The sequence below is a fragment of the Primulina tabacum genome, chromosome 4 (genome assembly GCF_025594145.1).
Source record: "Primulina tabacum isolate GXHZ01 chromosome 4, ASM2559414v2, whole genome shotgun sequence".
Classification (NCBI taxonomy): Eukaryota; Viridiplantae; Streptophyta; class Magnoliopsida; order Lamiales; family Gesneriaceae; genus Primulina; species Primulina tabacum.
Window position 1 is genome coordinate 12,166,595 of NC_134553.1, and position 27,190 is coordinate 12,193,784.

A 27,190-nucleotide genomic window follows, 5' to 3' on the forward strand; every position below is an offset into this window, starting at 1 on the left:
TAATAAATATTTGCTATATTTTTATATATTGTATGTTTGAAAAAATATTTATTGTATATTAATATCATAAATTTTTATAATTTAATATTTATTTTGTATATTTTTTTTAAATAATTATTTATTTGATTTAATAAATATATTTTAATTTCCTACCATTAGACTATCAAAATTATATTATATATAAAGAAGATTTTGTTATTTTAAGTATAAATTAAAATATTATTTTTTGTATTTTTTTTAAAAAATCAAAATTAGGTTAGTACAAATTTGAACTTTTTTGCAACTTTCAGTTTTTATCGCTTAAGAAAAATACTACAAAAAATTTTATTCCGGTTCCATTCAAGTGAGTGAATTACAGAGGAAACACAAGAACTTAACAATAATTGGTGAAAGTAACTGAAGAGGGCGTGTAATTATTATGAACAATGAATTTTGGAAAACCAAATAAAACTACAATTCAATCAAAGTCGAACAGTACTTTCAAGAATCTACATTACTGATAGCCACCGCTTTGCAGATGGGGCAGAAGTTCTTCAGAGTAAGCCAAGTTTTTATGCACTCCACGTGATATCTATGCCTGCAATCCAGCGTCGCAATCCGACCGCTGATCAAACCATCTTGACACACTACGCAGATTTCTTCGTCGCCGCCGCTCGCCTCTGAATTTCTCGACTCCAAGAACTTGGAAACAGTGTGTTCTGTCAAGCCATTGTTGGTTCTCGGAGTCAGCGGACTGGCTTCCGGAGGCGAATGTAGAGGATGATGATCGTGCACATTTAGAATCCATGTGTCGGCTTCGCGAATCCCCCCTGGAAGACTTCCCGACGGCTGGAAGGGAGCGCCGCGGCTACTTTGTCTGATGGTCGCATGGTCCCCGTGCGGGTGGCTTTCAAACAAGGGGCCGCCAATTATCAAACCAACAACCCAAATAGAGTCCACGCTCGGGATGGGAACGGGAAGCACGAAACCATAATTCTCTCCGTTGACGACTCGGATATGTATCGCCGGCGGCTGAGAAAATCTAGAGGAAACATGGTGATACTCCATTGCACTGTACGTACTATCAAGTTTTCGAATGTTTTCTGTGTAGATGATATCTGTATATATAGACAACAAATTATTCACGCGACTTTCCTTGTAAAATCATGGGTTGGTAGTTAATTTTGATAATAAAATCTGTTAATAATAAATATCTTCGATCATTTGAAATATTAATTATGCGTATCTTGATTTTATTCGCGAATGTAATAGTTATTTTTATTAACAAATAAAATATGGAGATAGTAAAATACAGAATCTTCAGATAAATTATTTTTGAAAAACATTTTTTAAACTATATATATTTAATAAAAATACAATTCTTAACACATGAAAAATTTAAATGGTCTCGAATATTTAAAAAAAATATTATTTTTTGATTGGATAATTTTGGCATTACTTGTGAAAGATTATTAATTATGGTGCACTCTCGTTGATATATACATCATATTACAGTAAAATCTCGATAAATGGATTAATATTTTTTAATCATAATTGTATATTTAGATAATTATTATTATTATAAAATATTAATTATTGATTTATGTTATTGATAAAATGATAAATTTATATAAAGATCATCTCAAAAATTATTATTTATTAATTTATCATGAAAAAAAAATTATTTTTAAAAAACTATTAATTTATCATAGATTAATTTATAAATGTTTTACCGAATAGACTAATAAAATCCATGAAGATATACTACCAACTTTAATAACATAAATATATTAAAAATAATTTCCTTCATTCATATAATTTATTTTTTATTAAACTAATACAAAATTTTTAATGAGACAATCTTACGAATCAATTTTAGAAGAAAAATCTATTAAACGACTCGATCAATGAAAATATATTGTTTTTATGTTAAAATTATTATTTTTTCCTCTAAATATTGACCGAGTCAATCCATCTCACCAGCATAAATATGTAAGATCATAAAAATTTTTACTTCTTTCTATCTGGATTTCGTTACTATCACATGAGTAAAATAACTCCCTTTTCACTTCAAAAAACACGTTATAATCCTCTTACATTTTATTTTCAAAGTTGTAACACTAACTTCAGATTGTCAACTCGAAATATCACCTCTTTACTTACATCCCGCAGCGAGGAGATTCCAAAAGCCAAGTTGGATTGTCAGAAGATCAAGGGCTGTTTGGTAGGCATGATTAAGGCATTATAGATTTTGAAGCTCACGTTTGAATTGTTCTAATTTAATGTTTGGAATATGAATATGATAAATTATTTCCAATGTTCATGTTGGAAAACAAGTCCATGTCTTTGACGTATAATAAAGCAATCTCTCTAAGTTTCAATGTGAGGCTCATTTACTCTAATGACAATTAATGATCAAACAATAATGGTTTGACTTAAAGTTGCAGCGGAAAAAAGGTTTAAATTACTTTAAAACGGACCTCAGGCCTAGAAAAAATTTCGGCATGACCTCCCCGTAAGTAGGACATCCCGAAAACTCAAACAACAGTTTATATCAAAATATACTCCAACTAGAATCATTAAAACAACAACCAAAGTCAACAACCTATAGCCGCACTGGCCAGGACTAAACAGAATTTAAAACTTACCAAATACTCACCAGATCAAGAATATCACAGAGTCGCCTCAGAACATAACCAAAACAACCAAATATCAATACAGATACACGGGGCATCTCCCCGGCAAATAAAGTACAATACAAGTCTGAAACAAACTCAAGACATACATATAAACTAACTGGGAGACTCCACTGAACAGAACCAAGCAATCCAACCTCAATCCCGAGCTCCAGTGGCGGAATCTCGGCCTGATGCTGCAAAACGACTCGGGAGATCTACCATGGTGTCCTATAACAACCACAACAGCCCCCCCAGTAAACAACTGAGGTTAGGATTCTGGTATGAAACAGTTCAACAATAACAACAATAACATAAATCATGCATAATCATATAATAAAATGTAATATGCAATGCATGAAAGGCTCAACGAATAACTGGGATAACAGGAGCCAACAAACGGTACGATAACAACTGGAATAATGCTCGAGAAACAACACAGGGGAGCTACATCGTCATGCAGCTAAACCGCCCTGCCAAGTATGCGAGGTATGCCAAGCTGTGCTGAATAACACCCCTGACTCGGCCTCCATACAGCTGATACGATATAACAAGATGGCATAACAGAACGAACTAGATGACACAATCCCAACGCTCACCTCAAAAGGCTGGACTAACCATGGGATTGTTCAATCACATCTACAGTATCATGTGTATAGGCCTATCAGCCACACAATGATCCCGAGATAAACAACAGTGCCAGATAACAACGGATATCAACAATGGCTAACAAGAACGGTAGGGCTCAACATGAATGTCATAACTGTATGCCCAATGCTAAATACCAATAATAAGTCATAAACATAAACATATATCACAACGAAGCCATTTAACAATTTAAACAACCAACAAGTCATACACCTGATCAATGAAACACAGAATGACAATTAAACATAATTTATGTTTTACCGTCGTATGTTACCGAACTGTAACATACCTATACCAACTTGACAATCCAATATCACTTCACTTCAAGACTCTCGGCCTAAACAAAACCACAATAAGGCGATCGTGAAAACTACATTCCACACCAATGTCCGATTTGGCACAAAAGAGTATAAAATTCATATCTCGCTCAATATTATTGGAAATGAAAGATAACTTGAATATTTAACTTTTTCTAGAAGAAACCATTTTCCAAATCTCAGTAGATAAAGCTCAGAATTTCCAAGAACACACTGCTACTTACGAATTCGCGGACATAATCTCACACACTGAGCAGTTCTAGAAAAACAAGCATAACTTGCTCAATTCTTAATGGAATTTAACGAATTTTATATCATTACGAAGAAAACACATAGCTCTACAACTTTCTTTTGAATCACAAGTCCAGAATCCGAGCGCATAATTGACAAAAACTCGAATTACAGTAGGTGTCCTGCACAACATCATTTCAGAATTCGATTTGACACATTTTGGTAGAAAAATCATATCAATTCCGTTTCTTATCCAAATTCGATGATTCCAGCGGCTATAGAAAGCTAACAAACAGAGCTACAAGTTCTTTTTAAGTCATTTCTACAAATTCAAATTACAAAAGTCGCAGCAACCCAAAACTCTCACCCAAAATCGGAAGAATTCTCGCAGAAACATAGCACCCGAACAACATCTTCGATCTACCCGAATCCTTGCTCAAACTTCGCGATTTCTGACTTTAATCGAAGCTTAGGATGTAAGGAAGACACCCCTTCAGACCGATCGAGATTTGGACGTCGGACGGAGGAGATATCGCGATTTTCCCGCAGCCGCTACACAAGTGACGTGAATGGGTTTCCTCTTTCTTTCCTTTTCCTTCTTCTCTCGTTTCTTTTCTCTTTTATTTGGTAAGTTATGTGTATGTATATGTATATATATATCTTGTGTATTTGGTTACTAAAATAGTAAATCAAGCCCATTTATCCCGGTCTGTATTTATTTGTTCTCGTGTGTTATTTAAACTCTATATGTATTTTGTATCGTTAAATTCTCCGATATTCTAAAATACATATTTTTAACACACTTCTAAAATTTATTTGGCATAAATAATTATTTTAATTTACAACTCAATAATTATTCTAATTATGCCAAATTACCGGATAATTAAATACACGGCCTTACACTTCTCCACCCCTTAAAAAAAATTTCGTCCTCGAAATTTCTGTTTATACACATACATCTTACACACGATACGAAACAACAATACATTACTAAGAATCAATTAGATATGGATAAGATGCTCTCATCTTCTGTTCTGTTTCCCATGTTGATTCTTCTACACCATGCCTCAACCACTGAACACGTACAAGTGGTATAACTTTATTGCGTAAAACTTTATCTTTACTATCCAAGATACGAACAGGATACTCAGTATACGATAGAGACGGGTCAAGTTCAACCTCATCAGGCTGAATCACATGAGACGGATCGGGCTCATACTTACGCAACATAGAAACATAGAAAACATCGTGGATGCCAGACAATGATTGGGGCAAATCCAAACGATAAGCGCAAGTCCCAATAAGCTCAACAATCTCGTAGGGGCCAACGAAACGAGGTGACAACTTACCTCTCATACCAAAGCGAACAACACCTCTAAACGGAGAGATTCTCAGAAACACAAAATCTCCAATTTGAAATTCTAGAGGTCGACGACGTCTGTTAGCATAACTAGCTTGACGATTTCATTCTCTGACGAATCAACTGGACTTTATCATGCATTTCCTGAACAATCTCAGGTCCAGTCAACTGCTTCTCACCAAATTCATCCCAACAAAGAGGTGATCGACATCGTCTGCCGTACAAAACTTCAAAAGGAGCCATACTAATAGTCACCTGGAAACTGTTGTTATATGAAAATTCTACTAGTGGTAAAGCTTCCTGCCAACTGTTTATAAAATCCATGACTACAGCTCGAAGCAGATCCTCAAGTGTCTGAATCGTACGCTCTGTCTGACCATCTCTCTGAGGATGGTACGCAGTACTCATCGCAAGTCGTGTACCCATTTCTTTTTGGAAACTAGTCCAAAACTTTGATGTGAATCTAGGGTCACGATCTGAGACTATTGCAACTGGAACTCCATGAAGTCTCACAACATTTTCAATATACAGACGAGCCATTTTCTTATACGAATATGTCCTCTCATACGGAATAAAGTGTGCCGATTTAGATAATCTGTCGACAATCACCCAAATGGCATCGAAATGACGAGAAGTACGTGGCAAATGCATGACAAAATCCATAGCTACGTGCTCCCAGTTCCACTGAGGAACCTCAAGGCTATGCAGTAATCCTCCCGGTCTCATTCGTTCCGCTTTGACTTGCTGACAGATCATACAACGAGACACAAACTCAGCCACATCCTTTTTCATATTCTTCAACCAAAACTGAGGCCGTAGAATATGATAACATTTTCCTTCCTCCTGGGTGGATACTATATCGAGTACAATGAGCTTCTTTAAGGATGGCTGTACGCAATTCAGGAATATCTGGGACAACCAATCTACCATTCAACCGAAGAGAATCATCTGAGTGAATTGAGAAACCAGATTGGTGTCCTTGAGATACTAACTCATAAGATTTCAGAACTCGATCATCAGTTTTCTGAGCTGACTTTAAAATCTGAATCAACTCTGGCTCAACATAAATCTGAGATACACAAATAGTATTACCTTGGATTTGAAAATCCAACCCAGAAGTACAAATATCCTCTCGTAACTTAGAAACATGAATTGAGGATAAATTGACGTCAACAACCTTACGACTCAAAGCATCGGCAATGACATTCACTTTTCCCGGATGATACTGGATCTCACAATCATAATCTTTCAAAAGATCCATTCAACGTCTCTGTCTCATATTCAGATCTGACTGAGAGAACATATACTTCAAGCTTCTGTGATCAGAATAGATTACAAATTGCTCCCCAAACAAATAATGTCTCCAAATCTTGAGAGCAAAAACGATAGCAGCCAATTCCAGGTCATGAACAGGATACTTAGACTCATGCGGTTTCAACTGACGAGAACCATAGGCCACAACTCTGTCATGCTGCATCAGAACACAACCTAGACCTCGATTAGATGCATCCGTGCAAACCACAAATCCTCCAGAACCATTTGGAATGATAAGAACTGGTGCAGAAGTCAATCTCTTTTTCAACTCGACAAAACTTGACTCACATTCATCAGACCAAATGAATCTCTGATTTTTCTGAGTCGGTTGAGTGATAGGTCTAGCAATCTTTGAGAAATTTTCGATAAATCTCCGGTAATAACCAGCTAGACCCATGAAACTGCGAATCTCTGGCACATTTGTCGGTCGTGCCCAGTTCAGAACTGCTTCCACTTTACTTGGATCGACAGAAATACCATGTTGAGATATGACATGGCCCAGAAATACCACTCTATCTAACCAAAACTCACACTTGGATAGCTTGGCGTACAACTGCTTCTTTTGAAGAATTCGAAGAACTATTCTCAAGTGTTTAACATGTTCTTCCTCGGACTTGGAATAAACAAGAATATCATCGATGAATACAATCACAAAACGATCGAGATATTTACGAAATACTCGATTCATCAAGTCCATAAACATAGCAGGAGCATTGGTCAAACCAAAAGGCATAACAAAAAATTCAAAGTGTCCGTATCTCGTGCGAAAAGCTGTTTTCGGCACATCTTCTTGTCTAACTCTCACTTGATGGTATCCTGAACGAAGATTAATCTTAGAATACACCAAAGTACCTTGCAACTGATCAAATAAATCATCAATCCTAGGGAGTGGATATTTATTCTTGACAGTAGACTTATTCAGTTGCCAATAATCAATACACATCCGCATCGTACCATCTTTCTTCTTGACAAATAGAATCGGTGCACCCCACGGTGAAGAACTCGGACGAATATAACCTTTACTCAACAAATCCTGCAATTGTTCTTTCAGTTCTTTCAGCTCAACAGGGGCTAAACGATATGGTGCTCGAGATATGGGTTCAGTTCCTGGCATTAATTCGATACTGAACTCAACTTCTCGTTCTGGTGGAAAACCAGGAATCTCTTCTGGAAACACATCAGAAAACTCACGGACTACAGGAATATCATAAATCCGTCGCTCATCTTGCGATAGACAGCAAAAACCAGAAAACCTTCATGACCAGAATCTAACAATCGATTCATTTCAATGGCAGAAACTAGAGGAATCTTGGCTTGAGAACCACGACCATAGAAATTCCATTTAGGAGCAAAGCTAGGTCTGAAACGAACTATTCCTCGATAACAGTCAACAGTGGCACAATTTGCAGTCAAAACATCCATACCAACGATACAATCAAATTCATGCATAGGTAGGACTATGAGATTCAGATATAGAACATTTTCATCGTGAAACAAAACCGCATTGAACAACACATTATCAGTGATAATCATTTTGCCCATCGGAGTAACAACAGATAGATTGGAATTCATACTAGTGGTGCGAAGATCATGCAAAACAACGAATGCATGAGAAACAAAGGAATGAAATGCTCCAGTATCAAATAACACTCGTGCTATAAAACCACATAGAGTAAAATTACCGGTAATGACAGTACCTGGAGCTGCCTGAGCCTCATCCTCAGTCAAGGCAAATACATGAACAGATGACTAATTTTGTTGACCACCTTGCCCTCTGCTCTGATGCGAAGGGCGACTAGGCTGATGGGAGGACTGGGACGCTGTTGGAATTCTATTACTTTGAGCTCTACTATCTGCCTGGGCTGATTTCCCCGTCTTACTAGGACAGACTCTAGCAAAATGGCCAGGCCGACCACAAACATTACAAACCCCTTGAACTCCAACACACTGATTACTGGAATGTTTGCCCCCACAGTGATCACAATAAGGTCCACTGTAACGATATCCACCACGGTTCCCTGAACTCGAAGAACTAGAACCGGGCTTCTTAAATTGCTTCCCACGTGGACGAAGAGATGCAGAACCAGATGAACTGAATTGTTGCCTCCCCGACTGATGATGTTGGGTAGGAACTCGATTGCCACTCCTTTTAAGACTAGCTTCAGCCATTTTTGCTATTTCCACTGCTTCAAGATAATTCAGTGGCTTACCGGTAGAAACAAAAGGGTGCAGATGATCGTTCAATCCTTCAATAAAACTTTCAACAACAGCAACCTGACTTGCAGCAACATGAGGAGCATATCTCAGCATAGCATAAAAAGAATCTGCATACTCCGCAACTGACATATCGCCTTGTTTCAGGTTATGAAACTCAGAAGCCTTAGAACTGTAGAATGATGGAGGACAATAACTCTCCTTAAACTTCAGCTTGAATATATCACATGATGGAATGATCCTCTGAGCATCTAAAGTCATCAATGTAGTAGACCACCACATTTTGGCACGATCTTTCAACTGATGCACAGCTAATCTCAATCGACACTCTGGAGGATACTCAATCAAATCGAACAATTTCTCAATCTCAGGAACCCATAACTCAGCTTTCTCAGCTCCCTCTGAACCACTGAATCGAGGAGGATGCATAAAATGGAAACACGCAACTAACTCATCCATCCTAAGATGCTCTAACTGATCAGCAGCTTGCTCCACAAAAGCATCATCAACAACCCGGACACGAGGTCTACCACGCCCACGACCTCGACCTCGAGCTAGAGAAATCTCATCAACAGGAATTTCTCCACCTCCCTCCATTCTATACGATAAAACACCAAAACAATTAGAATGGAAGTAAACAGATCATATAATCACATAACCATTCTGTCAAGTAGCATATACATGCGCAACAACCATTTTAGTGCCAAGACTCGAGTGTCCTAGTCTCTAGTTCGAGCGTATCCCAGTTTACGCTCTGATACCAAGATGTGAGGCCCATTTACTCTAATGACAATTAATGATCAAACAATAATGGTTTGACTTAAAGCTGCAGCGGAAAAAGGTTTAAATTACTTTAAAACGGACCTCAGGGCCTAGAAAAAATTTCGGCATGACCTCCCCGTAAGTAGGACATCCCGAAAACTCAAACAACAGTTTATATCAAAATATACTCCAACTAGAATCATTAAAACAACAACCAAAGTCAACAACCTATAGCCGCACTGGCCAGGACTAAACAGAATTTAAAACTTACCAAATACTCACCAGATCAAGAATATCACAGAGTCGCCTCAGAACATAACCAAAACAACCAAATATCAATACAGATACACGGGGCATCTCCCTGGCAAATAAAGTACAATACAAGTCTGAAACAAACTCAAGACATACATATAAACTAACTGGGAGACTCCACTGAACAGAACCAAGCAATCCAACCTCAATCCCGAGCTCCACTGGCGGAATCTCGGCCTGATGCTGCAAAACGACTCGGGAGATCTACCATGGTGTCCTATAACAACCACAACAGCCCCCCCAGTAAACAACTGAGGTTAGGATTCTGGTATGAAACAGTTCAACAATAACAACAATAACATAAATCATGCATAATCATATAATAAAATGTAATATGCAATGCATGAAAGGCTCAACGAATAACTGGGATAACAGGAGCCAACAAACGGTACGACAACAACTGGAATAATGCTCGAGAAACAACACAGGGGAGCTACATCGTCATGCAGCTAAACCGCCCTGCCAAGTATGCGAGGTATGCCAAGCTGTGCTGAATAACACCCCTGACTCGGCCTCAATACAGCTGATACGATATAACAGGATGACACAACAGAACGAACTAGATGACACAATCCCAACGATCACCTCAAAAGGCTGCACTAACCATGGGATTGTTCAATCACATCTACAGTATCATGTGTTTAGGCCTATCAGCCACACAATGATCCCGAGATAAACAACAGTGCCAGATAACAACGAATATCAACAATGGCTAACAAGAACGATAGGGCTCAACATGAATGTCATAACTGAATGCCCAATGTTAAATACCAATAATATGTCATAGACATAAACATATATCACAACGAAGGCATTTAACAATTTACAACAACCAACAAGTCATACACCTGATCAATGAAACACAGAATGACAATTAAACATAATTTATGTTTTACCGTCGTATGTTACCGAACTGTAACATACCTATACCAACTTGACAATCCAATATCACTTCACTTCAAGACTCTCGGCCTAAACAAAACCACAATAAGCCGATCGTGAAAACTACATTCCACACCAATGTCCGATTTGGCACAAAAGAGTATAAAATTCATATCTCGCTCAATATTATTGGAAATGAAAGATAACTTGAATATTTAACTTTTTCTAGAAGAAACTATTTTCCAAATCTCAGTAGATAAAGCTCAGAATTTCCAAGAACACACTGCTACTTACGAATTCGCGGACATAATCTCACACACTGAGCAGTTCTAGAAAAACAAGCATAACTTGCTCAATTCTTAATGGAATTTAACGAATTTTATATCATTACGAAGAAAACACATAGCTCTACAACTTTCTTTTGAATCACAAGTCCAGAATCCGAGCGCATAATTGACAAAAACTCGAATTACAGTAGGTGTCCTGCACAGCATCATTTCAGAATTCGATTTGACACATTTTGGTAGAAAAATCATATCAATTCCGTTTCTTATCCAAATTCGATGATTCCAGCGGCTATAGAAAGCTAACAAACAGAGCTACAAGTTCTTTTTAAGTCATTTCTACAAATTCAAACTACAAAAGTCGCAGCAACCCAAAACTCTCACCCAAAATCGGAAGAATTCTCGCAGAAACATAGCACCCGAACAACAGCTTCGATCTACCCGAATCCTTGCTCAAACTTCGCGATTTCTGACTTTAATCGAAGCTTAGGATGTTAGGAAGACACCCCTTCAGACCGATCGAGATTTGGACGCCGGACGGAGGAGATATCGCGATTTTCCCGTAGCCGCTACACAAGTGACGTGAATGGGTTTCCTCTTTCTTTCCTTTTCCTTCTTCTCTCGTTTCTTTTCTCTTTTATTTGGTAAGTTATGTGTATGTATATGTATATATATATCTTGTGTATTTGGTTACTAAAATAGTAAATCAAGCCCATTTATCCCGATCTGTATTTATTTGTTCTCGTGTGTTATTTAAACTCTATATGTATTTTGTATCGTTAAATTCTCCGATATTCTAAAATACATATTTTTAACACACTTCTATAATTTATTTGGCATAAATAATTATTTTAATTTACAACTCAATAATTATTCTAATTATGCCAAATTACCGGATAATTAAATACATGGCCTTACATTCAATAGCTCAGAAATGAAAAGAAACAACGAAGAAATCGTCTTCGGAAGATAGATATGAAGAATCATCGACTGTTTTCAAAGGTGAAATTCCGAAAATTTGATTTTTATACCTAGTCGCAAATTATATGCTTCTCAGAAGAAATCTCTTAATGGGTTTTTTTGTTTGCGAATAATTTATGTTGGGTTTCATAATTTCATGGAGGAAAGTGGATTTTATTTTCTTATGTTTTAATGTGTGCCTGAATTAGATAATTATGTATAAAACTTGTTAATAATTTTTTGAGTTTTTGTGGAGATCTTTTCTTGTCGTGTAAAATAGTATGGACATAAAAGAAGATTGTGCTTTTGTTAGTTATTCACTGTGTTTTTTTCTTGCAATCAATTTAAATTTGTTCGACAATAGCAATTACAGTAGACTCATAGCAATTTATTGACATATTCTTTATGGTAGTTGTTTTTTAGACTTTATCGGTAAACAAAAAAATATCCTATTTAGTTGAAATGAAATATTTATCTCCTCATATGTGCTTGATTTCTTTTTGTTATGTTACATAGATTTTTTTAATGAAATCTCACTAATTCAAACTGATATGTTGTCCAACTAAGTTGATTTTCTTCTAATGGAGAAAAGTGAACACGTATACTATTAGTTAAATTTTTTTTAACCAAATTGTGCAGAGTTATGTTTATGCTTTTGGAAAAAAATTAGCTTCTTTTTTACTTTCCTTATATTTGGAAGTAAGTGTGCAAGATGAACGGTAGGCGTCGTTACATTATACTCTTTGTGCTACTGCACCAAATGACGATTCGTACCATTTTATGGTATGTTTTTAGTACGACATCGTACGAGATTTGAAACGTCTATCATTTTAAAAGTGCGGAAATATATATATATATATATATATATATATATATATATATTAAAGCTCGCAATTACAAAATAACATATATCACAATCGTATTTATTTGCCAATAAAATTAGCGCAGTTTAAAATAACTCACGTCATCCATAATCAACATAAACGTAAACGTAAACGTGTAAAAACCGCAGTATCACCAATGTATAAAAATTGTTTAATTCTTCTGAAAACTCATAACTTAATATGCGGAAAAATGAGCGTCCTCGGGCTATGTCACCGCACCAGGGCTGCTTACTCAGAGTTCAGCACCTCCTGTCTCCTGCTCAAAATGCTCACCTGCATCACACACTCCTAGTGAGTCTAAAGACTCAACACACCTGTACCAGTGATAACAAGTACATATACGTAACACACAACAGTGAAAAATAGCGTAATCAATATCCATTTCATGTCTACAGTAAAATCGTATACGTAAACGTGTCCTGTCAAAACGTGGCATTGACTATAGCATGTATCATCGTATCAGTATATACGTGTTAAATTTCTTAATTTGAATTCTATTCATTAGCTGTGACTTTCGTATCATCATGTTAGTCGATGGATCCATCTACGTGTAACCGCGGTACCCAGCGGCAAAGATCATCAGCGACATCATTACCCACCCCCTGAGTCCCGGCCTACATGTCATCGTGTCATCGTGTTACTCACAACTAAATCACTTCCTTAAAAAACGTGTCATCATAATCATCACTTAAATAAACATGCATATACGTAACTTTTTCCTTAAAACCAAGCATGCACCGTATTTTTCATAATTTTCATAAAAATCATAAACGTTATGCATAAACATTCAAAACATGATAAAATGTGCTCAGGGCGATGCCATGACCAAAATCTCACCTGTGCAAAATGATTATTTTGCCCCTAGAAACCCAAAAATTACAATTTTACCCCTGGACCTCTAAAATTGACCCGAAGCTTACTAAACTCCTTAAAATCCTCCAAAACATATTTAAAAGCATTCCTAAATGTAAACCCGAGCCAAATTCACAACTTAACCGAGTCGTTTTAAAACTTGGACCGGTGTCACGGTTTTAACCCAAATCACATCGAAAATTAACCAAAATTTTCCCGACTTTTTACCACACTTAAGGGACATCTAAAAAGTCCTAATGGTCTCGAGATCAGCCCTTAACTCCACGGCTGGAATTCCAGAAATTGGCACCAATATCGACCCCTCCTAAAATAGCATCCTATTACATTCATCTCCCAAAACTCGCGCCTCTAGCCTATCCCCGTCGTACCAGCCATGAACCAGCCCACCATCGACTACCCTAGGACCCCTCTGGACTCACCGAACCCACGGCCCTAGCCCCATGCAGCCCCCACTACCAGCCCGATTGCTAGAGACCCACAAGCGCCTCCTTTGCACTCCTTTGCACTCGATTCATTTGTGCTGCTCAAGGTTCAGTCCAGCAATGCTAGGGCCCTCCCAGGACATGGTTCGGACCCATCAGAAGTAGATCCACCGCCTGGACTCACCCTGGCACCAACAGCTCCCCCTTACCCTCGATATAAGCAAAACCCGAGCAGCACCACGATTTCATCCCCTCGCCCCTACCACTCACAGCAACAACGACCAGTGTTGCTTATAGAACCACACCTCGACACCTTTAACAATCTCTTAACAACCCTAGGCCGCAGACCCTTGCACAAAATCAGAGAAGAACGTGAGTAACATTAAGAGAAATGCATGACATGGATGAAAACTGAAAAATCCCTTCATGTTCATGGACAGATCGAATTAATTCATGCATCAGATATATACTACGTGAATGATGCAGCAAAGGTGATACAAAGCATGCCTTATGAGTTTGGAGATCAAGAACGATGTGGGGGAGACCCGGGAGAATTTTTCTATGCAAGAATTGAAGTGGCCGATGATTTCGTGAGCTGCTGATGGGGAAACCGAGAGGAAAAGTGCAGCTGGGGGAGGGTGTCCGCTGATATGAGTTTTAGGTTTAGGTTAATAACGCTTAGGTGCTTAATTATATAGTTAATAATTAGTTAATGTGCCAGCATCTTAAAAGTTTTAAAAGAGTTTTAAGTCCAATAAGCTTAAAATTAGTCCCATTAAATCCAAACAAACTCTCGAAAAATATTTCGTATTGGAAAGATTTTGAAAATATAAGCCGAACCCTCAAAAAGTCCCCCGATTCGATAAAATTTGCGTACCGTTAAAATAAAATCCCGTAGGTAAAAAAATACCCCATAAAATCCCATTTTAGAAAAACACACTTAAAAACACCTTATATTAATTAATAAAAATAAATCATGTAATAAAATAATTTCTGAAAATTCTCCGGTCTCCATTTCTCGTTCGAGTGCTAAATGCATCTAGAAACCCTAATTCATGAACTTCCAAAATTTCGTGAAATGAATTCTACCATGCATGAATTATGCATAAAATGCATAAAAATAATTTAAAACTTAACTAAAAATAAAATTCTAGATTGCATGCATTCAGGTTACGTGAATTAAATTCCTGGACCTTACAAGATTACTCGCAAGAAGACAACGTCAAGTACATAGAACATCATCTTAGTACACCATAGCTAAAAGAATTAATGGACAAATAAACCATTTGCATAGGATTATCGAAACGAGAGATGTTCAATATGTGGTGAATTTAAGGATGAATAAAAATACATTTGCCTACTTATGTTATTTTCTAACTTATGTCGAGGGGCTGAGAGATTCTAGATATGTTAGGATTGAAGAGAATGTGAAAATGTTTTTGTCTATCTTAGCGCATCATAAGAAAAATCGAATTATTGGTCATGATTATGTACGAAGCTAGTAGTCAAACAATCAGCGTTCATTTCCATGAATTTCTAGGCTCGGTCCTCAAGTTACATACTATACTGCTTGTGAAGCCTTCGACAGTCGCCGACAATTGCACCGAAGACACATGGAAGTGGTTCAAGGTAATATTTACATATTTTGGATACTTTACTTTTTGGCATTGTCACTATACAAGAAGGATCTGTCAAGCATATTGTTATGTAATACTGGGCTGTGTTGGTGCATTTGACGGTACATATGTAAACATTCACATATCAATTTCTTTTTTTTAAAAAAGAAGAAGTATAGAACTAGAAAAGAAACCATTGCAGTGAATGTGTTGGGGGTGTGCAACCGAGATATGAACTTCATTTACGCACTGTGTGGGTGGGAAAGATCGGCAACAGATGCAATAGTTCTTCGAGATGCCTTAGCTCATGGTGATAAACTCAAAGTTCAAAGATGTTAAAATATTTAGTTTAATATTATGATGTCATTTCAATATACTATTTTAATGTTTTATAAATTTCTTTGCAGCAATACTCCTGACTAATTAGATAGTTGTGCTACAAAGCTTAATTTGGTATAATCTTCTGTTAGTTCTTTTTTAGATTGATGCCTTTAAGGATTCCCGTTATGTTTCTTCACCTCAAGCAGCAGGTAGGCACAGAATGTTTATTGGAGCAATTAATTCCAGTAATAATAAAGCTACTACATGTCTTTCCTTGCGAGGTTTCAAGTTTTGGACACAATAAAATGATTTTGACCAGACTTTGATCTCATAGCCCATGCTTACCTTTATGATAACATTTGGGGTGAGTTATTCCACAACGTAAGTGTGTATTAAATGTCCCACGATTTGGACAATTTTACCTTTTGAGCTAATTTTTGGGTGGATTTATTCATGGTATTAGCGAGCATCGATTTAATCAAGTTATTGAGAGTTGTATATATGATTTTACACAATCATGTCCTTGAGCTAACTTTTGAATTTCGTGGCTTTCCGTTCGCAAAATCTCATTTTTAATACCAAATGGGAATCGATTTCATCGCACAATACCAGAGTTTTTTGCCAAACGTAATCAATTGTAACAATCTTTGCATGTAACAATACAAGTGATCTGGTGTTGGATGACCATGCGTATCTGCTGTTAGTCAAAATATCAGATCATCCTAGAATTAGAGTCTTCCTCAGTTAGGTATATAGCTGCTTATGGAGCTTTGTCTCCAAGCACTAATTTTCCTTTATAAAGAACATCACACATAGATATCATGTGTAAGGTATAGAAAAACACCAATTTGTGTAAGGTTTCTTAGTTTTGAGAAGGGAAATAATTGTTCTTCATTCTATTCTTCTCCGGAAGTACTTCAAACAACCTTTAGAGAATGAAGATTAAAGAATTTGTAATCAATTTTGCTAGCTATGGAATTATCTTTGCACAAAATAGGCAACAACCTAACCACAAAATCTAACTAATCTTAAAAAACAAAATCAACTACTTCCTACATATCTGACAAGGATATAATAAGAAGTTCCAAATTACAAACTCTGTCATTACTTATGCATCATAATATTTGTAGAGTACAAATTTTTTATACATATCTGAGTATTCAAAAATCATATATTAATGTTAGATTTAAAATATTCAGTTCTAAAAAATCATATATTTATTACAAATTTTTAATGTTTTGTAGCAAATTTAATATACTTAGTTTTGAGAAGGGAAATCACATCTAAAAAATTTGTTTAATCAATTGTCTTATCATCCACATCAAACTAAATCTTTCATTTATCGATAAACAAAATGACTCGAAATTTGAACTTTGTTGCAACTTTCACTTTTTATCGCTAATATTTTAAGAAAAATACTACAAAAAAATTGTATTTTGGTACGATAATATCCCGTTCAAGTGAGTGAATTACAAAGGAAACACAAGAACTTGACAATAATTGGTGCAAGAAACTGAAGAAGGCGTGTAATTATTATGAACAGTGAATTTTGGAAAACCAAATAAAAACTACAATTCAATCAAAGTCAAACAATAATACTTTCAAGAATCTACGGTCCCGATAGCCACCGCTTTGCAGATGGGGCAGAAGTTCTTCAGAGTAAGCCAAGTTTTTATGCACTCCACGTGATATCTATGCCTGCAATCCAGCGTCGCAATCCGATCGCTGATCAAATCTGAAAATTCCGTTTCCACAGGATGAATGTGATGAGGATGAGTGTTGTGTGTATCAGAATGTAGGTGTTGTGCGTAAGTGTTGTAACACCCACGACAACATGCAGCGGAAATTATAGTTTAACACATTAACACACAACTGGAATGACCATAATACGAGATACGAGAGATAAATTATGCACAAGTATAAAATACTTCCGGGGTGCCTCAGGGCAAAATAATTCACTAGAAAAACTTGTAAGTTTACAAAAACCAATACTAGTGAAAGAATCAAACAACTCCCTAATTAAGGCGAGTAAAAAAACAATTGCATCATAAACCTCTAACAAACCGTATAACCAATATACAGAGGATGCATCAACTGAGAAATGAAAAATCTTCAAAAATTAACACACTAATTAAAACAGTAATTAGGTGTTGTCTTCAGATGTTGTCAGTGCTTCACAGCAACACTTTAGCAATGCCACGAGCTTGCTGCGATATCAAAAGGATTCTCAGTAAAAATTCGTCTCTCCGAAATTGTTATGCTCTCTATCGTCACTCACCATAGTTTCTTCTCCTTTGAGTCCTATTTAACATAGAAACACAATTTCATTAGGAAACAAACTCTTTTTAAAACAAGGATAATATCTTAAAGATATTGTGATATCATATCTTAAAGATATTATGATATCATATCTTAAAGATATTATGAGTCATATCAAATATAGTCTTATATCACATATTGAATTTATACGAGATCATATCATCAATTTCGAGATTATTCTCATGTCTAGAAAGGCAAAATATTAATGATAAAAAAAGAAAATATATCAAGGAATAAAATTCCTTTCAATCTCCCCCTTTTTGTCTTTCTGGACAAAACAAACCAAAAATGGTTGTACGGCTCAGCTCCCCCTGAGTTAGAAAATCAGTGACTCTGCCAACTTTAGTTGACTCCCCCTGAATTCTACCGTTAAGCCTTCCCCTGATGAAAAATACAGTTCACACAGGTGTTGTATGTTAGATGTTGCAACATTCAGATCATAACACCGAAATAGTTCATTAATCAGGAGGGACAAAGATCAGAGAGAATAAAAGGACAACTAAAATACTAAAACCATCAAGAGAGACCAAAACCATCAAGAGAGAAAAACAACCATTTTTGCTCCACTGGTTCCAGCTATATCTGTATCTACTCCCCCTTTTTGTCCAGAATGGACACTTTCACCCAGCAGAAGCTCATAGTCAGCCACTTGATTTTCACAATGTTCAATGGTTTTCTTGGATTTTCAATCTGTTGTCGACCATAGGCAATCTGAGCTTTAATGTAGGAGATAGACAGTGTGACATAACCAGTAGGAGGAACATCTGTAGGTTGCTGTTCAGCTATCTCAGGCACATGTTCAGATGTTGTATCATCAGTGTTGCCAACATCCGGAGCAACATTTGAATGCAGCCAAGGCAGATCGATTTTTCTGTTGCCTTTGAAATAAGCAGGAGAAATCTTCAGAGGATCTCTGACAGGGCAATGATCTTCATCAATATCCCTAATGAAACCTTGAGATTCCAAGATTCCATAAATCAGTGAAGGGTAGGGCAGCTTTGTTTTCTTGAAGTCTCCTTCAGCATATTGCAATGCTGTCCTGAACACCAGATTTCCAAAGTTAAAGGCCCTTCCAGTACCAATAGCAAACAACACCAGGGCCTGAGATCTAGTCACAGTAGTAGAATTGGTTGACGGTGTCCAATTCCAGATTGATGTCTTGTGCAGCACGGAGAAAAAAAAAAGTGAGATTAGCAGCACTCAACTTCTTGGGATAATCAGGGAATACTTTGATCAGGCCTCCAGTGAGCACAGAGGTTACAACATTTATGTCCAGATCCTCTTCAACTTCCTCAATATCCGGAGTGTCGTAGAATGCATTGATCAAAGAAGGTGAGAACTTGTAGATACGATCAGGAACAAACACTCTCCCATACTTCACCGATTCCTCATCTCCAACACTGCCCAGGAGATTGCAGTAGAATTCTAACACTACACGGCGACAGTAGGGCATAACAGTAGTGACTGTGGATAGCAACCTTCGGTTCTTGAGAAACTCAATCAAATTGTATTTTCCATATGCATTATCATCAATATTTTTCTCCTCAATGAGCTCTCTCTGAACAAACAGCGGCCATAATGCCAAGGCATCCTCAGAATAAAATTTGGGGGAAAAAGACTTACTTAAATCATAGTCAGCCGAGTCAATGTGGCGCTCGGTGTTGTCAACATCCACCTCAACACCGGCAGCAGTAGCAGCAACATCATCAGAAGATTCACTAGTTTCAGAGCCAATATCCTCAGATTCAGCATCACCCTGTTCCTCAGATTCAAAGTCAGATACAGACGATGAAGAGGAAGAAGCTCTAGGTCGGTTTTGCTCAAACTCCTTCATCATTTCTGAATCAGGTTCATCATCCTTAGAAATTTGTTTCTTGGCAGCCTTTTCTCCCTTGAGGTGAGCAAGAAACTCGGCCAGAGATTGTTCATCTTCTACAGGCTCATCAGGAACTCTTTCTTCTGCAACATGTTGAGTATCTGTGATGGGGTTTTGTTTTTGAATACCAGAAGTAGAACCAGGTTCCTTTGCAGCAACAGTTGGTTTGGGGCGAGCCACCAACTCAAAATCATCATCATTGGAGTCGTATCCAGATGAGAAATCAGGGTCCAGAAGATTTGAGGAGGTAGATGCCCGTGGTTTCTTGGTTGGAACAAAGTCAGGATCGAACCCTGCTTGTCTCTTTCACCTTCGGCGCATAGGAGCAGGGGGAAAAGCTTTATTCAGGGCTTCAAAATCCGGTGGATTCTCAACGTTTATCTCATTCCCAGGTTCACCAGGGGCGATTACTTCCAGCGGAGTTGGTTCTTCTGGCACACCCATAATTTCCAGGCCCCCAACATTGGCTTCGGCGGTGAGTGTTGAGTCATGCGACTCTCTATGCATGCTTGCAGCCATTTCACTCCTAATGTCATGAGGATCAAAGCCAGCCATCTGCGAAATCAAGAATAAAGAAAGTAGAGTAGTTCGAAGAATACAGAAAATTGCGAAGAACATAGTTAATTCGCGCAGAAACTGAATAGTGAGAGCAGGAGAAATCTTAAAATGTGAGGAAGATTAATAAACGGTAAAGCTAATCATAATTCAATCCTAATCATTTAAATACTCCCCTCCAACGGTAACATTCTGGTGAGCCGCAACTGCAGCATCTTTCCAAATCAATTTTTACTCTCACCCAACGGTAACTTTCTGAAACAGTGCCATCATTATTTCAAGAAATCAGGCAGGATAAAACACCACGTCGAATTAACCCTACAAACAGTTAGAAATCAAGAAATTTCAAAATTAAGTCGGTTAGGGTTTTCTTCGTATTTCATGAATTAAAAACTGATAGCCCACTGGTCATGATGAATTCACATAACAGCAGTATGAATGACTTAAATTTATGCCTAAAATATGATCAAAAATGAAATGCACACGCATGTGATAAAACTCTGATCAGCCTGTACTTAGGTGTTGGCAACATCTCTTGGCAACACTCACAAGTTGGACTCAAACTTTCTTGAACATTTTTAATTCAGACATGGTAGCTCCCACTCTAGAAGAACGGTCTTCATAGGACTCCTCTAGGTAGCTTTTTCCATCTGTATTTTGAATTAAAAGTGGTAGCTCCCACACTAGAAGAACGGTCTTCATTGGACTCCTCTAGGTAGCTTTTTCCATTTTCTTCTAAACAACAATTTTTTTTTTATTTTTCACCTTATTGCTCAAGAATTTTCTAAGTCAAGATCATGTGGTACACGAACATCCTCACAGCTTAATGACTTAGATTGAGCACACTCCATACTTTAGAAAATTTTGATAGAAAGTTTGATTCACAACTGAGAGCACACCATTCAGTATCCTTCACTTGTACAGGCTTCACACAAAACAGGATGTATGTAATATGTCTAGCATCCTAAAAATAAAATGCACATGCATGCTGAGTGTTGTCCACAAGTGTTGTAACACCGAGGACAACATCCGTGAGTGATCATTGTGCACACAAGCTGAGAGACTTCCTAAGATTGTAAAATCTCTCAAAATCCAATGGTTTTGTAAAAATATCAGCCAGTTGGTTATCAGTTCTAACAAATTTCATTCAAATTGTACCCTTATCAACCAAATCTCGAATAAAATGATGTCTAATGTCTATGTGTTTCGTTCGAGAGTGTTGTACTGGATTTTTTGAAATATCAATTGCACTTGAATTGTCACAGTATACAATTAAGGTGTCACTGTTGAAACCATAGTCTTTAATCATTTGATTCATCCACAAAAGTTGTGAACAACAGCTAGCAGCTGCAACATATTCAGATTCAGCAGTGGACAGAGATACACAATTTTGCTTTTTACTATACCATGACACCAAATTGTTACCTAGATAAAAACATCCTCCAGTGGTACTCTTCCTATCATCTAGATTTCCAGCCCAGTCAGCATCACTAAACCCCACTAGATTTGTGTTTGTTTCTTTGGTGTACCACAAACCTAAGTTAACTGTCCCGGCTATATATCTCAAAATTCTTTTGACAGCTTTTAAATGAGTGACTTTAGGATCAGCCTGGTACCTGGCGCACAAACATACACTAAACATGATATCGGGACGACTTGCACTCAAGTAAAGAAGACTGCCTATGATTCTGCGATACTGGGTGTTGTCAACACCTGCAGCAACATCGTCTTTGGACAATTTTTCAGTCGACCCCAATGGTGTTTTCATGTGTTTAGTGTTCTCTGTAGAAAATTTCTTCACCAAATTCTTGGCATACTTGGATTGACACAGAAAGATACCATCATGCATTTGTTTAATTTGCAATCCAAGAAAGAAACTTAATTCTCCTACCATGCTCATTTCAAATGTGGTAGACATGCATTTAACAAATTCATCAACATGCTTTTGAGAAGAAGCACCAAAAATGATGTCATCCACATAAATTTGACACACAAGAATATCATGCTTCGATTTTTGAATAAAAAGGGTTTTATCAACCTCACCTCGTTTGAAGCCTAAGTCAAACAGATATTCAGTAAGCCTACCATACCATGCTCGTGGAGCTTGTTTAAGTCCATAAAGTGCCTTCTTCAACTTGTAGACATGGTTCGGGTGGTTTGGATCTTCGAACCCTTTAGGTTGGCTTACATAAGCTTTTTCATTCAAAATGCCGTTCAAAAAGGCACTTTTCACATCCATTTGATATAGTTTTATGTCCATGTGACAAGCGATAGCAAGTAAAAGTCGGACTGACTCAATCCGGGCAACAGGGGCAAATGTCTCATCAAAATCAATTCCTTCAATTTGAGTATACCCTTGAGCAACTAACCTAGCTTTATTTCTCACAACAATCCCAGATTCATCAGTTTTGTTTTTAAAAATCCATTTGGTTCCAATAACATTCACATTATTAGGTCTGGGAACCAAATCCCACACATCATTCCTAACAAATTGTTCAAGTTCCTCATGCATCGCATCAACCCAAAATTCATCTTTTAAGGCTTCATTTATATTTTTGGGTTCAATGAGTGAAACAAAACAAGAATGACTTACTTGAGAGTATACGGAAGTCATGCATACTAGACCCATCATTTTCCGATAATCTACATTCTCCTTTCTTCTAGTTTGCATTCCTCCAAATGCTTCTCCAATGATCTGAGATAATGGATGATTTTTCTGAATCTTACTGAGAATATCAATCCCTTCATTGGTTACAACATCATCATTTTCAGTATACTCTCCTGGTTCATCATTTGATTCTGCCAGTGCAGGTGTTGTCTCAGGTGTTACAACACCGGGTGCAACATCTGTGTTAGGCAGTGTCTCACTTATGTTCAGTAGCCCATCAATATCATCCTCGATTGTTTTTCCCGTTAGATCTGCAAGATCGTCAAAAACAACGTTAATAGATTCCATAGTCGTTCTTGTTATGAGATTATACACGCGATATGCACGACTATTGGATGAATAACCAAGAAATAAACACTTGTCACTTTTAGAGTCAAACTTTGCAAGATGGTCTCGGTCATTCAAAACATAACATACACACCCAAAAACATGAAAGTACTTCAGGTTTGGCCTCTTTCCCATGATGACTTCATAGGATGTCATAGTAGAACCACTCCTTAAGTACACACGATTTGAAATATGACATGCTGTGTTTAAGGCCTCGGCCCAAAATCGTTTTGAAATATTCTTTGAACTCAACATGACCCTAGCCATTTCTTGCAGTGTCCTATTCTTCCTTTCGACTATTCCATTTTGTTGAGGAGTCTTAGGGGCTGAAAATTCATGAGTTATCCCTCTCTTTTCACATAATGATATAAAGTGTGAGTTTTCAAATTCTTTACCATGGTCGGTCCTTATCTTACCAACCCTCAAATCATGTAGATTAGTAATCTTAGCATGTAATTTCTTAAAAACAGCAAATGTGTCGGATTTTTCTCTAAGAAAACTTACCCATGTAAAGCGAGAGAAATCATCCACACACACACATGAATACTTCTTACCTCCAAGGCTTTCCACTTCCAGTGGACCCATAAGATCCATGTGCAAGAGTTCAAGACAGCGAGTTGTCCCAAAGTGTTGCAACACTTGATGGGGAACACGTGTTTGCTTACCCTTTTGACATGCACAAAAAACATAAGGAATTCCAGAGGATAAATTAGGCATACCTCTCACAGCATCGTACTTACCAAGGTTCTTTAATGTCTTGAAGTTTGCATGACCCAATTTTTGATGCCACAAGTTTAGTTCACTCACTTTTGAATGATTGCACACAGGGTCCTCTCCAAGTTGATAACAATTGTCAGCCGACCTTGTACCTGTCAAAATACATGTATCAGTATTATCAAAAACTTCACAATTGTCTTTATCAAACTTAACATATAAACCATCATCACAAAGTTGACTTATGCTTATTAAGTTTGAGTTAAGTCCTTCGACATAAAGCACATTGTGTAGACTAGGTAGTCCATCAACATTCAAGGTCCCTTTGCTAGCTATTCTTCCTTTAGCACCTCCACCATACGTCACATGACCATTACTTAGTTCAACATAGTCAGTCAAATAGTCTTTAGAACCTGTCATGTGGCGTGAACAGCCACTGTCAAAGTACCATATTCCTGCAATGTTAGTTTTTAACGAAGTATAAATAACAGAACATTGAATATTAGCCTTTGGCACCCAAACCTTTTTTACCGATGATTTCCTATTGGCAGTGTTACGCCGGGTGTTGTATAAAACCTGTGGCAACACCTGTTCAGATTCCCATCTTTTGTAGTCATCTCCCAGTTTAAAACAGTAGGGTTTGATATGACCAGATCTAAAGCAATAGTGGCAGATAAAGTGGCGTTTTCTGGACTTGGACTTCTTTGTAGATATTCGCCTCTTTGATGAAACACCTTTTTCAGTGTATGTAGCATTCGAGATTTCAGCACTTCCTTTGACAAAGACAGTTGGTTTTCTTTCAGTGTTGGAAGACTCTCCTATTTCAAACTGGTGATTCGTATAACCAAGTCCAGCTTTGTCATTCTTTCCAATCATCAAGAGTGAATCAAGTTTGGATGAACTTGAATTAAGCTTCGCAAGAATTTGAGTTGCTTCTCTAAGCTCTTCCTTGACTTTGCATAATTACAGATCTTTCTTGCTCAAGATTACTTCAAGTCGTGATACTTGTGACTTCAGCTCAGTGTTCTCTTTGGAGAGAATTGCATTCACTTTATTTCTTTTGATCCAGTCTTCATACAATTCTTCATACATTGTCTGCACACTTTCCAGAGTGACTTCATCATCATATACTTCTTGGTTTTCAGACTGACTTGATTCACCAAGGGTTGTAGAATTAAGACACACTGAATTTGAAGAGATGTTGCGACCAGGTATTGCAACACCTGTGGCAACACCTAAAGGATTGATTTGCATTGAACGCTTCTCCTTGATCACAGCAGAAAACGATGTGTGATTTTCAGATTCATTTGATCCTTGATCATCATCAGACTCTTCATCACTCAAAGTGACAGCCATGCCTTTGTTTCTCCGAAGTCGATTGGCACACTCATTGGCATAGTGTCCAAATCCAGAACACTCTCTGCATTGTACTGAGTCCAAATTTCTGACATTTGATAGGATTTGCAATTCAGTTTTTGGTCGAAATTGTCCTTTCATAGGAGTAAACTTTTGAGCTTTTGCAGAAGTGGTGATATTGGGCAACACAGATTTTTGTCCAATTTTATTCTTCTCTCTCATTTTCTTCAAGTAATCACCGAATTTCTTAGTAATTAGAGAGATAGAATCTTCACTTTAATCAGATTCATTCACTTCTTTAGATATTTGAAGGATTTCATCATAAGAGTCAGTTGAAACTTCAAGGGCTATTGTCTTCCCTTTATCCTTCTTTTGTAAATCAAGATTCATCTCAAAAGTTCTGAGGGAACTCATTAATTCATCCAGGTTGATTGTTGAAGTGTCTTTAGATTCTTCAATTGCACAAACTTTGACATTAAATTTCTCAGGTAGAGATCTTAAAACTTTGTTCACCAATCTTTCATTGGATATGGGATCTCCAAGACTGTGAGCTTCATTAGAAAGTTGTCTCAACCGGCTATCATACTCAAGAATAGACTCCTTGTCCTCCATTATCAGGCTTTCAAATTTTGATGCCACCATCCTTAGCCTAGTTTTACGCACACTCTCGGATCCTTCACAATGTTTCTGAAGTATATCCCAAGCTTCTTTGGCACAGACACAATTGGTGATTAAATTAAACATCCTTGTGTCAACAGACAAGAATATAGCATTGAGAGCCTTGGAATTAAAATTTGACGTTTGCACTTCATCGATTGTCCATGTACTTTCAGGTTTGAGCCGAGTGTCTCCATCAGCATCCTCAATCTTTGGTGGACTCCAACCATCAAGTACACGCTGCCAAGCTCTTTCTTCAATTGATTTAATAAAAACCCTCATCTTTACTTTCCATAATGCATAGTTTGATCCATCCAATACGGGAGGTCTAAAAACAGTGTTTGTTGATGCTTCCATGATCCTTTTCCGCCTGGAAAACAAAACAAAACAGGATCTCACTTAGTAGCGTCAAGTGGAGGCTCTGATACCAATTGAAAGTTCCGTTTCCACAGGGTGAATGTGATGAGGGTGAGTGTTGTGTGTATCAGAATGTAGGTGTTGTGCGTAAGTGTTGTAACACCCACGACAACATGCAGCGGAAATTATAGTTTAACACATTAACACACAACTGGAATGACCATAATATGAGATACGAGAGATAAATTATGCACAAGTATAAAATACTTGCGCGGTGCCTCATGGCAAAATAATTCACTAGAAAAAC

General features: G+C 37.3%; 2 protein-coding genes and 1 long non-coding RNA gene across 4 annotated transcripts in view; all 3 read right to left on the reverse strand.

Moving 5' to 3' along the window:
• Nucleotides 1-480: 480 nt before the first annotated feature.
• On the reverse strand, nt 481-1,047 carry LOC142541832 (uncharacterized). The gene has a single exon (XM_075648288.1). The coding sequence runs from the start codon at nt 1,045-1,047 to the stop codon at nt 481-483; it is 567 nt and encodes a 188-aa protein (XP_075504403.1).
• A 1,480-nt stretch (nt 1,048-2,527) lies between these two features.
• LOC142541550 (uncharacterized) lies at nt 2,528-9,091 on the reverse strand. 2 transcript variants are annotated; one of them, XR_012819388.1, is made up of 3 exons: nt 4,218-4,421; nt 3,592-3,639; nt 2,528-2,872 (listed from the first exon to the last, which is right to left on the reverse strand). XR_012819388.1 is itself a non-coding variant. In XM_075648064.1 (2 exons), exon 1 carries the CDS (start codon nt 9,018-9,020, stop codon nt 8,274-8,276), a length of 747 nt encoding a protein of 248 aa, XP_075504179.1. In that variant the 5' UTR covers nt 9,021-9,091; the 3' UTR covers nt 2,528-2,872; nt 8,222-8,273. The 2 variants fall into 2 exon arrangements, 1 of the variants encoding a protein (XP_075504179.1); XM_075648064.1 differs by lacking the exons at nt 3,592-3,639; nt 4,218-4,421 and adding an exon at nt 8,222-9,091.
• Nucleotides 9,092-9,444: 353 nt separating this feature from the next.
• The window catches only part of LOC142541551 (uncharacterized), a 52,056-nt gene continuing 34,310 nt past the window's right edge, over nt 9,445-27,190 (reverse strand). Inside the window, exons 2-4 of the long non-coding RNA XR_012819389.1 lie at nt 11,363-11,573; nt 10,737-10,784; nt 9,445-10,016 (exon numbers count right to left, since the gene is read on the reverse strand). This is a non-coding gene — a long non-coding RNA (uncharacterized LOC142541551). The remainder of the gene's footprint in view (nt 10,017-10,736; nt 10,785-11,362; nt 11,574-27,190) is intronic.